This window comes from Excalfactoria chinensis, chromosome 18 (assembly GCF_039878825.1).
Source record: "Excalfactoria chinensis isolate bCotChi1 chromosome 18, bCotChi1.hap2, whole genome shotgun sequence".
NCBI lineage: Eukaryota > Metazoa > Chordata > Aves > Galliformes > Phasianidae > Excalfactoria > Excalfactoria chinensis.
The window spans coordinates 4,347,257-4,362,881 of record NC_092842.1 but is presented as its reverse complement, the minus strand read 5'-3'; the positions used below and the strand labels follow the sequence as shown (position 1 = coordinate 4,362,881).

Genomic DNA, 15,625 nt, shown 5'->3' with positions numbered 1-15,625 from the left:
GAACCAATACTCCGTGGCTCTGCTATTTCCCTTTTATTCCATCCCCCCCCCGCCCCCCTCAACCCTTCAGCAGCGAGATGGGAAAAGAGTGAACTACAAAAAAAAAAAAGAAAGAAAAGAAAGAAAAAAAAAAAAAATCAAAGCTGCACATATTGGATCCAGATGTGCTTACAGCCCTTTCCAGCAATTTAATTAAATTCCCCCAGACAGCCAGGAGGATTTCTTAATGATCAAATTTCCCTGGCTTTCCTCCTAAAATGCCCCTCTTTCTTCGGCTCGCTGCTGCTCTGTCTCCCTGATGGATGGCAGCTCGCATTCCTCCCCGCCGCCCCGCCGGGCGCTGCCAGCAATGGTACAGCCGTCCCGGTGTGCGGCTGGGCACCAACACCGTGCCGGGACACAGGGCTGTGGGTACGGGAATAGGGGTGGGGGGGGCACCAAGAGGGGGATTGGGGGCTTGTGACATGTTGGGGTTGTGGGGGGAGGGCACTGCGGGGACGTGGTGGGGATACAAGGAGGACACAACGGGGATCCAAATGGGATGTGGTGAAGATGAGGTGGGGACGCAGCAGGGACGTGGCAGGGACAGGAATGGGGCTGCAGCAGGGATGTGGCGGGCACACAATGGGGACACAGCAGGGACATGGATGGGACGTGATGGAGACACTGCAGGGACATGGTGGGTGCACTACAGGGACATGGCAGGGACATGATAGGGACATAGAAAAGCCACAGCAGGAACATGATGGGGACATGGCAGGGACACGGCAGGGCCACATTAGGGACACGACATGGACATAGCCCACTCACAGCATTGCCTTCTAAATGATTTCTCCCATAGCAGTGCCTGGTGCAGGCTGGACCTGCCTGGTGCCCTCTGGTGCCACATGGCTGGGGATGGTGATAGTGCCACCACCTGCACCACGGTCTGGGGAACACGGAGGGTTTGGGGGTGGGAGAAACACCATGGGGTGTGCATGGCCCTGACAGCCCCTAAATTGGAGCTGACAGCCAATGGATGCAGTGCAGGGGGGGCACCCACAGCCCTGTGGCTGCAGTATGGGGCCACACTGGGATCATGGGGGCAGCTCCACCTTTGGGTGCACCCTGGAGGGTGATGGGGGCGCATGGGGCTGCAAGGCAATGGTGCACACCTGCATGCACTCAGTGTGGCATGGACAGAGCCAGAGCCATTGAGGGCACCGGGACAGGGCTGTCACTGCTAGGGGGCGGGATGTGTGTCTGCATGCATCACGCACGTGACAGCAGCCGTGCACACCTGGTTGCAAGCAGAGGGGCCGTGCTCATGCACCTTGCATGCTTGAGTGCGCGCACCCTGCGCGGAGGGAGGCCTTGCTGAGGACGCGCTGCCACGTGCACGCGGGTGCGCGCAGCTCTTGCACACCGCATTTGCAACCGCACGTGAGTCGGGGCGTGCGTGTGTGCGCGTGCACGCGCGTGTCTCGCGCCCTCCAGCACCTGCTGCGCGCTCCCGCCCCTCTCCCATTCTCCCGCTGCCCCCTGGCGGCCGAGCGCGCCGTAGCCCCGCCCACAATTAGGCCACGCCCCTTTGATAGACCACGCCCCCTGTCAGACTCCGCCCACTGTTGGGGGCAGCAGGCTACTTCCGCTTCCGGCGGCGGGGCCGTGAGGTGGGTCGCTTCTGTCGGCTCTCCGGGTTCGGTTCGGTGGGGTCCGTCGGAACCGCCTCGAGGTTCCTTTGGTGGGTGGGGCGGTCGGGAGTTGTGTGAGCGAGGGAAGCGGTGTGTTTTTGAATGCAAAACGACCCGAAACCCGCGTTTGTTCGCAGAGGAAGGGGGGCGGCCCCCTGTGGGAAACAGGCCTGGGTGGGCCTGGCGGGTTCCTGCCATGCGGGAGGGCCCTGCGGGGGCTGCGTGCAGAGCACAGCGCTGCGGGATGCCTTTCCTGCACGGCTTCCGCAGGATCACCCTGGAGTACCAGCCCATGGTGGATGAGATCTTGGCCTTGCTGACACTGCAGGACACGGAAGGGCAGAAGGAGCTTGAAAGGTAACGGGCTGGGCTGCAGGCAGAGCGGTGGGGGTAAATGCTCTGTCTGTCCTTTGGGAACGTGGGTAGGAGCAGAGCAAACGGGAGGCTGTGTGTGCTCCTCGGGAGCTGCCTGGAGCAAAAAAGGCTCAGCAGGGTTTCAGCTGCATTCCAGTACTGCTATAGAACCCTTAGACTGCTCTAGAAGCCTATATAACCCTTAGACTGCTCTAGAAGCCTATATAACCCTTAGACTGCTCTAGAAGCCTATATAACCCTTAGACTGCTCTAGAAGCCTATATAACCCTTAGACTGCTCTAGAAGCCTATATAATAACCCTTTAGCCAACAGTTTACAAGACAACAAGAGAAACCAAGACTTTTCCCCCCTCCCTACTTTGACCCTTGCAAGCCCATAGGAAACACATAGTGCCCAGGTGAGTAACTGGTTATTTTCATTCATGTCCAGCCACGCCTGCCTGGGTAGCAATGGAGGCCAGCTCTCAGAAATGAGACAAGTCTTGGAGAGGGAAGCCCACTCCCCGTTCTACCAGGAAGGTGTGAGCTATACTCTGCTGAAGGTTACTGAGCTGGGGCTTGTCGAGGCTGCAGAAGTACTCCTGGAGTTTGGTGCAGACCTCAGCTTTGAAGGTATGGCTGTGGGAAGGGTGCTGTGCTTCACTCTGCTCCTTGGGCTGGCTGGGAGGGTCTGGGTGGTGAGAAGGTGGCCCTGCAAGGTAGAGATAACTGGGACAGAAAGGGAGGGGTGCTGCTAACTCTGGCCTCAGGCTCCCACTCTGGATTTGATAGATTAGATGTGCCTTGTCTGTACTCTTATTATATCTCTATAAGAGCAGACTGGGGGGATGGCCAGAGAATGGGAGCCAACTGGCATCTATGAGGGCTTTTGACAGAGGCAGAGCCACTGCAGATACAGGACCTGGGGCATCTGTAACGACTGCTGCTGTAGACAGCTATTCTCAGTGCCCGCCGTGGCTGGTATGTTTTGTGTCTGGGAAGACCCTTGGTTCTGACCATGTGTTTTTGTCCTCAGACCCAGTTACCTACTACACCCCGCTGCACATTGCAGTGCTTCGCAACCAGCCTGACATGGTGGAGCTCCTGGCACGTCATGGGGCTGACATCAACCGCAGAGACCGGGTACAGAATTGACTGCTTGGACACGAACGTGCTCCAGCTTCCTTGGGGCTGCAGAGGATCTTTGTGTGGGGTCAGCCCTCTCTGCTGCCCCTTCTAGGGCCTGCTGCATGCTGCCTTCCACCAGTGACCTCCTAAGCTGCTGTCTGTGCTGCTCCAGTGCTATGGCAAAAGCTGAGGCTGCCTTTGGCCAAGCAGAGCTGCCTTCTGCTGTGGAGCATGTGGTGGGAGGGAGCTGGGGTATATCAACCTCTTCCCTGTAAACACAGTGACACTGGGGAGGGAGCTTTCATTCTTGCTTTTGGGGACAGGATGACTTATATGCTCTTGTTGGCCATGATGAATCCCCATCAGTGATTCTCCAGCAGTCCTCATAAATAGTCCTTAATTAATACTTGTGGATTTTCCTCTCGCCCTGTACAGATCCATGAGAGCAGTCCCCTTGATCTGGCCAGTGAGGAACCTGAGCGGCTGCCATGCCTCCAACGGCTGCTTCAGCTTGGGGCTGACGTCAACGCAGCTGACAAAACCGGTTTGTGGGGTGCTTCCAGCAGGTGGGCTGGAGCAGGGCATGGGATCTGTGTCCCTCCACCTTGCTGCTGATGATTCTGCCTGCTTTGGAAATTCATGCAGGCTGCAGAGCCTCCCTGGTGCTCTGTGCTGTCTCCTAGTATCTTGTCTGCATTAGATGCAGCAGGAGGCTAAAAGCAGTTCTGAACTGGGTGAAGGGGAGGGGTGCTCTAAAAACCACTCTGCCATGGCCCGTGTGCCCTATGGGGCCACCACCAGCCCCAGCTGTGCCACCACAGCTGTGCTCCATCACAGTGATGGGAGCCTGCTAGCAGAAAGGCTGTCTCCCTCATGTTTAGCCATTGGGCTGGTGGGATGGATTCTTCTCCTTGGTTCTGGGGGATGAGTATTTCCAGGTGGAGCACTGTCTCATCTGATTGTCTTTTCCTACTGCAGGAAAGACAGCATTGTTGCACGCCTTGTTGCACTGTTATTGCAGCAGTGATGTCGTCCAGCTCCACAACACAGAGAGCATCCGTCTCCTGCTGGAAGGAGGTGAGGACAACAGCTCCACTCAGAACCCCTCTAGGCCTGGTGCTTGCCCCTTCTTTGTAGAGCACCAGGTGCTGCCCTCCCAACTCCTTTATGTTCCCAGCTGAGTAAGAGTGAAGTCCAGAAGAGCACTCAGTCCAGGGGTGCTCAGATTTGAAATACTTTTCCACTAGGGAGAAGCACTGTGGCTGTCAGCCCTCTTGCTGTCAGTTCCACAGTGGGTTGTGTAGGGGCGTGATGCATTTAAGTACAGTCCCCACCCCCTCTCCCCTCTTGGTCTCTCTCCTGAATCCATCCTGATTGTGTCCTGCCTTTCTCTGCAGCTCCATTTATCTTCTTTTCTCTCCTCCAGGTGCAGATGCCAGGGCTACCACTGAAGATGGAGACACTGTCTTTACTTACATCATCTTCCTGCTGGGTGACATAGTCCTGGCCAGCACAGAGGCAGAGGTACAGAATCGTTTCTGCATTCGTGTCATGCAGCTGCTCATGGCTCACGGTGCCAACCCCAGTGAGTGCCCATCCCTCGAGTCCTTCACCTACCGCTGCCTCCAGAACTTCACATGCCACTTCCCACTGCTGCGTTTCCTGCTGGAGTCAGGTGCTGCCTACAACTGTTCCCTCCACGGTCCCTCATGCTGGTCAGGCTTCCAGACTGTTTTTGACTGCCTCTGCTCTCACGTCAGTATCCTCAAAGATAGCAGCATCTCTACAGAGGTCATCCAAATGGGTCAGACTCTGCTGGAGCTCATGATGGCCAGTTCACAAACCATCCAGCTACCCAGTGACTTTAAGGTTGACGTTAACAGCTGCAGGTACCACGAGGAAAAGATCAGGACTCTGTTCTGCTCCGTCAAGCAGCTGGAGCACACCCCACAGGCACTGAAACATCTCTGCAGGGTGTCCATCCGGCAGTGCCTTAGGCCTTGGCCAATAGATGTAAAAATCAAGGCTCTACCTCTTCCAGACAGGCTGAAGTGGTACCTCCTCATTGACCACACTGCTGTTGGGCACGAGGACCTCAGTCTGAATGATGACTCTCCATCTCCTCATTCCGTGGTCACAGTGCCTCCAGACAGTCAGCAAATCACTGCTCTGCGCCCGTTATCTCTGCAGTGAGAGGTACTGCTGTCCCTGTGCCAATGACTTGACCAATTCTGCCTGTGGTGTCTCTGCTGATTTTCCAGGGGTGTCCTTTTTTGTGCACGATGCTGCATGCTCGTCTGTGGAGGTCTCGTGGCTTTAAAATATGCTGCAGGGAGGTGAGCAGAGCCTGAGAGGTGAAGAGGGCTGGACACTGCAGGAGGGTGGTGGTTTAAAAGGTGGATTCACCTTTGCAAGGTGAAAGAAAAAAGATTTGTAAGAAAAGGGGAGAGAGCAGGAGGATGCTGTGACTGTACAGGTCTCTGCAGTGCCATGAGTGAGTGGCAGCCCAGTGAGATGCCTCAGGATGCTGAGAGATGTCCCAGCAACAGAGCAGCGATGTGAAGAGGAATGCTGGCATCTGTGCCCTCCTGTTCAGTCAGTGGAAGTAGCCACAGTCCTGCATCTCTGCCTGGATGTGGGTGCCTTCCTCACTCACCTGGGATTCCAAAACCAGGAGCATGGAGGGGATGAGGGGAAGCAGGGTTAGCAACAGCAGCCTGACTGCTCAGTGACCTCAGAGCTTTTGCCAGGAGTGCTGAATCCACTCAGCACCGTCTACAAAGGGTGCCTCAGCAATGCTGGACTCCAAAGCAAGCAGACCAGTGGCTGTTCCTCGTTCTGTCCTTGTGCAAGGATGAGGAATGGGCAGTTATTTCCTCGGCCTTGCTTTTCCCCGTTCCTCTTATCTGCTTCTCTTTCTTTTGGTGATTGCATGCTGAACTTTGATCTCCAGTGCCTCTTTCCCAGAGGAAAGAAATTGCAGCAGGGCTGCAATGGGAGTTTTCTTGCCAAGCTGCTACTGGAAACCCCAACTTTTGGGGCTCTGCAGGAAGGTCCCAACCTGTCACAGCCATCTGGCTCCCCCAAGGAGGCATCTGCTTCCTTGTGAAGTGCAGAAGATGCTGTAAAGCTGAGAGTCCCTCCACGTTTCTGTTGTTTTTGTTTGTCGTGAGGAACAGATGCAGAAGAGGAAGAGATGTACTGAGCAGGTCTTTATAGCAAGTGGATCCAGGATCCACAGGCAGTTGGTTGCAGAAGAGCTGTCTCACCACATTGCCCCCTCCTGGCAGCGTCTGTTTTTCACCTTATCCCACTATGTGGAACTGGAGCTGTGCATCTTGATGACTCCCATCATGTTTAAAAAACCACCAATAAAACAATGTGATAAAATACTTCCCTGCTGTCTGGGATGGAAAATGAGCAATTAAACAAGGCCTTTGGAATAGCAGCAAGGTGCTTGTTTCTTCTGCAGGAGAATTGGGGTGGAAGTGAGGAATCACAAGGGATGGGTGGCAGCAGCTCTGTGTGGGTTCAGCCCCTGGTGAGCAGCTGGGTCAGTGTTAGCAGTTGTGGTACATTGGGTGGGCACAAGCCAGTGGCTGGACTTGAAATGCCCTGGATGTGGCAGAGGGGAAGTGTTAAAAGCTGGGAGGCAGCTGCAGCATTTAAGCAGGAGGTGTGAGGCCCAGGATTATGTCTGTAACCTGTTTTGCTGCATGTGTACAGACCTACTTTGTGGGTTTACAGGAGGCCGTTTTCAGAGCCCCACAACCTACAGCCTACCATAAGGCAATGGCTGAGATGTCTCCTGTTTGCCATACCCAACTTGGTGCCCATTTCAGCCCTCGCTTCTGTAAGCCACAGTGAGTTCATGAGTGAGAATGGGGCAAACACCCAACTGAGAAAGGGAATCCATCCCATCACAGAGATGGACCAAGCTCCTGCTCACAAGGAGGAGCACATCTCTTACAGGTGGGACTCTCCTGCTCCCAGCAGTGCCAGGCATCCGCATACAGATCCTGGGTGCAGCACCAAGCCAGAACCCAAATGCTTAAATCCAACAGCAGGAAAAAAGAAAAATGTATTTGGCAAACATTTCTTTTCACAAACAGCAGCAACTTGGAAGACGAAGCCCCGTCCTCACCACCAGCCCCAGATAGATGGAGTCACAACACCCTCACTGCCACGTGCAGCCCTGCAGTGAAGGCACAGTCCTCACCCCTCCTGGCCCCGGCAGGAACCGCTGTCCTGGCCCTGGAGAGACCTCCTCCCATCAGCAGGTGCCTTCATCTCATGGCGAAGGTGTAGACATGGTAAATCTCATCGGGGAAGTTCTCCTGGCGTTCTTCAGCCAGGAGGTGCAGCCCAGCCCTGCGGATGATCTTACGGACCACATCCAGGTCCCGGCAGACGCTGCTGTCCACATCATCCATGATGACTCCCTCCTGAGCCATGTTGTCCTTGATGACCACGATGCCATTGGGCCGCAGGCCGGCACGGCACCGCTTCAGGAAGTCAGAGAGGTGGTTGTCAGTGAGGTGTCCTGTAGGGTAAAGCAGGTTATTAGTGAGTGCAGGACCCCCAGGCAGTGTGATGGATGAGGGGAGGCTGTGGTTGGGATCCCTCCTTATCCAAGCAGACAAATATTTGAACAGTGGATGTTCAACTGTGGGCTCAGTCCCAGCTCTATCCAACCCACGCTTCTCTGCTCTGACCTCAGTTTGGAGGGAAAAGATGCCATGATGCAATGCCCTCCCACTGCCCCTCTGTGGGTCAGGCCCCCTACCCAGCTAGGCTGCAATGCTCATGCCTAGAGGAGCCTGAGCTCTCTTCAATCCCCTCCCTGTGCACGTGGGGTAGCTGGGACAGGCAAGCCAGACTCTGCAAAGCCAAGCAACCCTCACCAATAACCCACTGGATCCAGATGACGTCGTAGGAATTGGGCTCGGGGCTGAAGTCCTGGAGGCCGCAGCAGAAGTAGTTGCGCACCCGCCTGCCCTCCTCCCCCAGGTAACTCTTGGCCTTGGTGAGGAAATCCTCAGTCACATCCACCATGTCCACCGTCTTGAAGAGGGGCAGCAGCAGCCTCTTGGTGATGCGGCCGATTCCAGCCCCACAGTCCAGGGCACGAGTTGTTCCCGTTCGATTGGGGCCATCCTGGAGTGACAGCGGGGAGGGGGCTGAGCTCAGAGAAATGGGACGACCACGTGGGAGCTCAAAGAGCAGCAAAGAGGGAAGAGCCCAGCTCTGCACAGGGAGCTCTGTGTGCACACCCAGCCATATGCCACCTACCCTCAGAAACCGCTGCAGGAATTTCCTAGAGCTGTTGATGTCGATGCTGGAGATGTGGCCGTAACCTCCCAGCATGCCGTCCACTGTGGCAGGTACATCCTTCCAGTACTTCTCTGCCTTGGAGTAAAACTCAAACTCATTCTCCACCACTTCGCTGGTCATGCTGGCTGCGGGGCACACACACACACCCCCCTGTGGGACTCACTGCTGCTCCAGGAGGGGAGAAATCACAGGTCAGGCACAAAACCCCCCCATAAGGCATGACCCCCCCAAAGGGCACAGCATCACCACCCTCCCCTTGTCAATGCCACGGCTGTGAGATCAGCTCTGTGAGCACCCTGACCTGGGGCTGACACCCCTTTCTCCCTCCCTCCCAGGGCTATTTCATACCCTAAAACCCTCCTGGGGAGCAGAACAAAGGGACAAGGACCAGATTGCTGTCAGCGAGGCGGGGATGATGCTTCAGCCTCACTTAACACCTCCCTTTTCCTTTAAGGGCCGCCCCAGCCTTTTCACCTTTCCTTCCTCCTCTCCCCACCTTGGGAGCATTAAGGCTCGAGGTGTTTATCTGTGCCGACAGCCCCGTCACTCACCTCCAATTACATCCGGAGCCGCTAAAAGTTCCCCTGAGCACCGACCTGAGGGCTGTAAATCTCAGCCGTGCCCAGCGGTGAGATCCATGTGCTACAACCTCAAGGTACAACCAGCAACACAAGCTATAAATCCCCCCCATGACATCCCGTCATTCAAACCACTGCGGGTGCGACTAACTGCGATCAGAAGCCAACATTTAAGGCGGTCAAAACGTGAGGACTTCCAGCCCTTTTTTACTAATAAGGCGTCAATGAGACACAAACGCTTTGCAGGCCGTTCTGGGGTGCTCACCGTGTCCGTGCTGTGCCCTAACGGAGCACAGAGCACTAAACGGCAGCCCCATAGGGAGGCTGCTGAACGCACAAAGGCCTATAGCGGCCTATAGCGGAGCCCCGTGCCCCACTTTCTCCCTCCGGGCGCTGCCAGGGGCTGCCCCCCCCCCCATCCCGGTGTGAGGGGTCTCCCCGTATCCCCCCCCACCCCAAAGCCCCCCTCCCCCCTCGGGACCCCCCCCCAATTCCGTCCCCTCTCTGTTACCTCCGGCCGCGGCCACGCGCCGTGAGGCGGCGCTCGGCGTGACGTCACGGCGATGTCACGTGTAAAGAAAGGAGGCGTGGCTTAGAGACCAACAGAGGAAGCTCCGCCCACATCACCCAACCGACCGCCCCCTGGGTGCAGTACCGCACAGCGGCCGCCAGGAGGCGCTGTTGTCCCGCCGTGCCGGGCCGGACGGAGCGACAGCGGGATCTCAGCGACCGCGTCCATCGGCGGCGGGCACGTTGCGGAGCGGCACCGCGTGTCATACAGCCATACAGACATACAGCACTACAGCCATACAGCCATACAGCCATACAGCCCTATAGTCCTACAGCCATACAGCCCTAAAGCACTACAGCCATCCAGCCATACAGCACTATAGTCCTACAGCCATACAGCCCTATAGTCCTACAGCACTACAGCACTACAGCCATACAGCACTACAGCCATACAGCACTACAGCACTACAGCCATACAGCCATACAGCACTACAGCCATACAGCCCTATAGTCCTACAGCCATACAGCCCTGCAGCCCTCGGGCTCTGCCGCCTGTGCCCAGCTCCATGTGCGGCTCTCGGCCCTGAGTGCGAAGCCGGGTGGGAGTCGAGCAGCGTGGCCCGGCATTGGGCAGCTCCACGAGCCTTTCCTTTCCCCTATTTCCTTTTCCTTTTTCTTTCCCTTTTCCCATTTCTTTCCTTTTTCGTTCCCTTTTCCTGCCTCTCTTTGCCTTTCTTTTCTCTTTCATTTCCCTTTCCCTTCTTTTCCCTTTCCCATTTCCTTTCCTCTTTTCCTTCTTTCCCTTTCTCTCTTTCCTTTTCCCCTTTCCCTTCCCCTTTTCCCTTTCATTTTCCCTTCTTTTCCTCCTTCCCCTTTTCTCCCCTTCCTCTTTTCTTTTCCCTTTCCTTCCCATTCTCTTTCCCTTTTTTCCCCTTCCCTTTCCCCCTGCCCATCCCCAATCACACTGTGATCCCCACACACTGACCCCCCCCAGACCCCATCTATTCCTTAGCACTCCCCTCTCACTCCCCCCCATTCAAGGCAATCACCATTCCTGTAACATTCAGACCCCCCCCCCCAGGTACTTAATCACCCCTATTACCCTTTTCTGATTAATTAATTCTAATTAATTTCACACCACCGTTTGCAGATGAGTTGACCAGAGCTGCACGCGTTGTTCCCAGTGATCCTCAGCATGCTGCACACCCCACTCAGGTACCAACAACCTGGGGGACATGGGGGGACCCCACACCCCATACACACCACCCTGTGCCCCACTATTATACTATACTATTATTCAGTTTAATTGGACCATGTATCCATGTATGTACACATATGGATATGCTTACACATATAGGTATAATACATGTACATACTTAGATGCATACCATACCACACACACCATACATGTGTATTTACACAGTAGTTAGATATAGGTGCATGGATACACACATCTATGTGAACACGTGCAGACATAAATGTATCTATAGATACAAGAAATACTTGTAATAGGTATATCTGTGTATGCACACCTGTATATCTGTGTGTATATATTGGTGTCTATGTGTCTGTGTGTATAGATTGGTGTCTATGTGTATCCAGATGGGGCAGTGGCAGGGGGAGAAGGGGATGAGGAGGGTGAGATGAGGGTGAAGGGAAACCGCTCCGGGTTCCAAAAGCTCCTTATTTGATTAATTGTACTTTTCTGTTTGATAAATGTTACTCGTGAGTATAAAATATGCAGAGCACTTAGCAAGTTCACACTGTTTAAAGAACTCAACTCACCCAATTAAAATTCCATGATAGGAAGCAAAGAGCAGCAGAATGGCACGGCAGGGAGATGGGCAGGGAGCTGACACCCAGAGCAGGGGCTTCCAGCCATGCAGCCCCCACAACACTCCCCTTCACAGCCCTCTTGAAATGGGGCTGAGTACATGGGATGAAGGGGAGCCCTCTCACATGGGTTGGAGGTTGGCTGTAGGCAAGGGTGACTCTCTGGTCGCTCTTGCAGCACTCTATGGTTAAAGCCATTGCTGGGTGGGGGCACCATTGCTCCAAGCATTGAGCATTGAGGAGGTCCATACCTCCTACCAGAGGAGCCCATGGCACAGCACAGCCCAGCACAGCCCAGCACAACCCCATGCAGCCAATGCCAGGCTGAGCAGCACACCCAGCCCTTCACCAGCCTGGCTTCTCCTTGCAGTCTGAGCAATGATTTAACACCCATTAACCCACGTGGCTGTAAATCCCAGCACAGACAGGTCCCAAACATTCGTTTCAAAGCGACGCGGGTTTGTGTCATTTTGGGATTAGTGTTTACTCTCTTGTTAATTAATACTTGTTAAAGCCAGGCTAAAAAAGCACTCGGCTTCTTGCTTCAGTGAATGCCTCCGTGCCCTCGAGGAGCAGCGGGGCTGTGCTCAATGCATGGGGCCATAGACAGAAAGGAGAAAAATGGGCTTCATCTGTATATGGGGAGGATGATGATGGAGCTCCTGCTGCTGCTGCTGCAACACAAGGGGCACCTCGGGGCCAGAAGGCATCATCCCAGGTGGGGCTGTGTCAGGGAAACTGCAAGTCATGCAAGGGGAAGCAGTTTGGAATAGGAATAGGAATAGGAATAGGAATAGGAAAGGAAACAGGAAGGGGAACAGGAATGGGAATGGAAATGGGAATAATAGCAATAGAAATAGCAATAGTTGTAGCAATAGCAGGGATGGCAGCAATGGCAATAGCAATAGCAGCGGTAATGGTAACAGTGATAGTGACAGTGATGGAGTAATAACAGCAACAAGAAGGAGTTAATTCTTCATTAACCTTTATTAAAGAAAAAAGCCACAAAGTCCACAACTTTAAGCAACTCTGGGGTAGCTCAGGGCGACCACTTTGCAACCCTTAGAATGTGAAATGGTGCAAGATTTGGATCCTACCCCCAGATCACCTTCTGGCTTGCATTGGATTGGACAGCCCCAGGTGTCCCAGCAGCTGCAGAGCAAACCTTGAGGTCAGGACCCTCTGGACACCTCCAGATCTGAGCCCAAGGCTGGTTGTAAGCAGGGGAAGGGCAGCACTGCCTGGTCCTACGCTGCACCCTTCATTTTCCTACAGGAGAATGGGCACAGAAATAGAGCAGCCCCTCCCTGGCTCGGTGGGGATGAGGATGGAGCCAGGCCAAGGGCTGGGGCAGCTCACAGGGGTCGAGGTGCCCCCATCCCACAGCCCACAGCCGGCGATGCGCTTGGCGATGCAGTGCAGCTCGCGTGTGCCAGGAGTGAATGTTAATGGTGCCGAGCTCCTGGGAGAAGTGATCAAATTCTCCATCGAAACCAGCGAGGAAAGGAAGGGGAGGGGGGAGGAAAAGGAAAGGGGGGGAGGGGGGGGGGGGGGGATAACAGCTCCACAGATTAATTCTGCTGATGAAAATTAAAATCGGGCATCTCCAAACCCAGAGCAGGAGCAGCCGCCTCATTCCCAGTGCCTTGGGTAACCCCAAACCTCCCAGAGGGCACGTGGCACTGGGCACCAAGGTGACGTAGTTGGGCACCCCTGGGTGGCACCGCCTGCACCCCACCTCCCTGCTCCCCTCCGTCCCTTCTCCCCTGCCACAATTCGGGTTGTATCCCCGGCTGTTTCCCTCCTCCCTCCTCCTTCCCTCCTCCCGCTCTCCTGCTCTCCTCTCCTCGCTGCCAAGTCCGCAGGTTTCCCACTGTGACCTTGAGCTCGTGTTCCTGGAGCTGGTTGTGGGCTTCTTAAAGGCGCCGTGTGGGCACTGAGGGCCCCGCCTGCTGCCTCCCCCTGGGATCCATAGAGATGGGGCACTGGGATGTGACAGCACGGCATCGCTGAGCCCCATGGGCTGAGGATCCAGCCCAGGATGCACTAAAAGCTCCATCATCCAGAGAGGATCCCAATCAATAGGTGCCTTCAAGGCAAGTCATAAAACTTGGACGTTACACCGGCACCGCTCGGCACTCAGCGGTGAAGGCGGTGTTTAATTCATGGGATTAAATGGGAGAGAAAGGATGGAGGCCCCAGTGCTGCTGGGAAACCCATGAAGGATGAGCCATGGCTGGGACACACTGCTGCTCATGGGGGGAGCCCTGCAAGCACCTGAGCACCGTGGCCAGGGCATGATGCTAATACAAATCAATGTGTGCAAAGAGGGCTAAGGCAAGTATTAACCATGGGAGACATGAGCTGCTTCACCAGAAGGACATGGAAATACCTCACCAGCATGGGGATGGGGCTCGGGGTGGGCTCTGAGCACCCATTGGCAATGTCCCCAAGCTGGGACAAAGCACACAGGAAGGGATGCTGCACGTTGCACCTCTCAGTGCCTTCTGGGTGTGTGGAGGTTGGGACTCCAGAGATTGGCATGAGGGCCCAGCACTGAGCTCTGCACCATGTCCCATGAGATGGGGGCTGAAGCACAGAGCCCATGGGCAGCTCAGAGAGCCGTGCCCAGCTGTTAAAAATACATGTGGGGAAACTGAGGCACTGCAGGATCTCAGATGCTGAAGAGATGGATAACAAGGGAGGAACCCAGCAAGGCTCATGCCCAGCATCAGACCAACAGCATCCCAAAGATCTCCTACCGCATCACTGAACATATCTGGGCAACACAAAGGCACCAGCTGGCGACCGAAAGGCACAGCTCCGTAACCACAGCCCCACAGCGCTCCTGGATGAGGACAGATGCTGCACCCTATGCTTGGCACAGGGTCTGTCCCGCAGGAAATGGGATCACAGCATCAGGATGGGACACACAGCACAACCCCCTGGGTGAAGGGATGGAGCCGGAACCGCTGTGCCCATGGATGGAGCAATGGGAAGAGGAGGAGGAGGAGGAGGCTGAGAGGAAAGAAAAGGAGAAAAATGAGTTTTCCTGCTGCCCCAGCGGTGCGGCGATTGATCGGGCGCAGGTTAGTGTGGAGCGGTGCTGAGAGCTTCATTCCCAACCACCAGCTCACAATTATTGGAAAAAAACCCCGCGCTGCTGCTGCAGTGAAATTAGTTATTGATCTCTTGTCTGGGTGACGAGCGCGGCGCGGGGCTGCGGGGCTGCTGCTCCCTGGGGACACAGCCCAGCACTGCGCTCACCCGCGGCCGTCCCACAGACAGAGGAGGGCTGAGTGCCCCCATGGGGTTCCCCCCATGCACCCACCCCCAAAAGCAGCGGGATATCCAACCCCAACCTTCCCACTGAGGCCCTATGGGCACTGGTTGTGATATCTCGGGGCATCTTAATGGGCTCCTGGGGACAGTGGGTTCTGCTACCCCCCCAGGCTTTGGGTTTGGGTCCCCCCATATGGGGGCTGGATGCTGGATGTGGACTGGCATGCAGTAGAGACCCAAAGGCTGCGCCAATGGTGAGATGCCATGGGGATGGACACAGGGACAGAAGGGACAGCAGGCAGCAGGGCTCAGGGGCTGTCCCCAGGCCCTACAATGGGGCACCAAGTCACTCTCAGCCCCACGCTCAGCAACCCAGACCCCATCCACATCTGTGTCCTGGGGGAGGTTGGGGGGTTCCAGCCCTTTCTCTACACCCCGGACAAAAGCTTGTCAACAAAAGGTTGTGGGATGAGGGGAGGCACCCCCTGAGCCAGGGGGGTGTTTGTTTAACCCACAGGGGGGGAGAGCAAGCTGCATTTCAAAGCAGTTCCCCCTTTGTCAGCCCTTGGCAGCCCCCCTTGGTGCAACATTCCTGGTGTGGGGCTGCGCAGGGGGTCCCGATGGGCTCTGGTTACAACGCGCTGCCCCATCCTTGCAAGGCAGCTCCCGGCCCCATGGCTGCTTTTCCAGAGGGGAGAAGGAAAGGACTGGGAAGGGAACATGGAAAAACGCAGCCAGAATGTGGCAGCAGATGGACTTGGGAGCCCATTCAGGGGCTCATAAGGAGAGGGTCCCCCCAGCTCCAGGGGTTGCTTTCCATCCCCAAGCTGCCCTGGCAGTCACGGCTCCGTGTCCCATAGTTAAGGGGATGACTGTGTAGGGCCGCGCCGTCCCGCTCTGCCCCACAGATCTGGCTGAAACCCACAGCGAACGC

The 15,625-nt window shown here is 55.7% G+C and overlaps 2 protein-coding genes across 7 annotated transcripts; one reads left to right on the top strand and one right to left on the bottom strand.

The window, feature by feature from the left end:
- The first annotated feature begins 1,606 nt into the window (after positions 1-1,606).
- On the top strand, positions 1,607-6,496 carry ASB6 (ankyrin repeat and SOCS box containing 6). 3 transcript variants are annotated; one of them, XM_072352994.1, is made up of 7 exons: positions 1,607-1,652; positions 1,811-2,030; positions 2,478-2,659; positions 3,063-3,169; positions 3,590-3,698; positions 4,133-4,231; positions 4,581-6,496. In XM_072352994.1, the coding sequence occupies exons 2-7, from the start codon at positions 1,870-1,872 to the stop codon at positions 5,345-5,347; spliced, it is 1,425 nt and encodes a 474-aa protein (XP_072209095.1). In that variant the 5' UTR covers positions 1,607-1,652; positions 1,811-1,869; the 3' UTR covers positions 5,348-6,496. The 3 variants fall into 3 exon arrangements, with proteins under 3 accessions (XP_072209095.1, XP_072209097.1, XP_072209096.1); XM_072352996.1 differs by having other exon boundaries at positions 1,619-2,030; XM_072352995.1 differs by lacking the exon at positions 1,607-1,652 and having other exon boundaries at positions 1,737-2,030; positions 2,496-2,659.
- Positions 6,497-7,217: 721 nt separating this feature from the next.
- NTMT1 (N-terminal Xaa-Pro-Lys N-methyltransferase 1) lies at positions 7,218-9,636 on the bottom strand. Of its 4 annotated transcripts, none has more exons than XM_072352681.1 (4): positions 9,578-9,636; positions 8,447-8,653; positions 8,059-8,311; positions 7,218-7,697 (listed from the first exon to the last, which is right to left on the bottom strand). In XM_072352681.1, the coding sequence occupies exons 2-4, from the start codon at positions 8,606-8,608 to the stop codon at positions 7,441-7,443; spliced, it is 672 nt and encodes a 223-aa protein (XP_072208782.1). In that variant the 5' UTR covers positions 8,609-8,653; positions 9,578-9,636; the 3' UTR covers positions 7,218-7,440. The 4 variants fall into 4 exon arrangements, with proteins under 4 accessions (XP_072208782.1, XP_072208784.1, XP_072208783.1 ...); XM_072352683.1 differs by having other exon boundaries at positions 8,447-8,613; positions 9,578-9,624; XM_072352682.1 differs by lacking the exon at positions 9,578-9,636 and adding an exon at positions 9,040-9,140.
- Between the last annotated feature and the right edge of the window lie 5,989 nt (positions 9,637-15,625).

What these genes read in the sequence shown, in the direction of transcription:
- ASB6 (XM_072352994.1), top strand. Translation starts at nt 1,870, where the DNA reads ATGCGGGAGGGCCCTGCGGGGGCTGCGTGCAGAGCACAGCGCTGCGGG. An exon ending in TGCAGACCTCAGCTTTGAAG is followed by an intron (nt 2,660 to 3,062) that starts GTATGGCTGTGG and finishes TTTTGTCCTCAG; the next exon opens with ACCCAGTTACCTACTACACC. An exon ending in CAACGCAGCTGACAAAACCG is followed by an intron (nt 3,699 to 4,132) that starts GTTTGTGGGGTG and finishes TTCCTACTGCAG; the next exon opens with GAAAGACAGCATTGTTGCAC.
- NTMT1 (XM_072352681.1), bottom strand. Translation starts at nt 8,608, where the DNA reads ATGACCAGCGAAGTGGTGGAGAATGAGTTTGAGTTTTACTCCAAGGCA. An exon ending in TCCTGCAGCGGTTTCTGAGG is followed by an intron (nt 8,312 to 8,446) that starts GTAGGTGGCATA and finishes CTGTCACTCCAG; the next exon opens with GATGGCCCCAATCGAACGGG. An exon ending in CTGGATCCAGTGGGTTATTG is followed by an intron (nt 7,698 to 8,058) that starts GTGAGGGTTGCT and finishes TTTACCCTACAG; the next exon opens with GACACCTCACTGACAACCAC.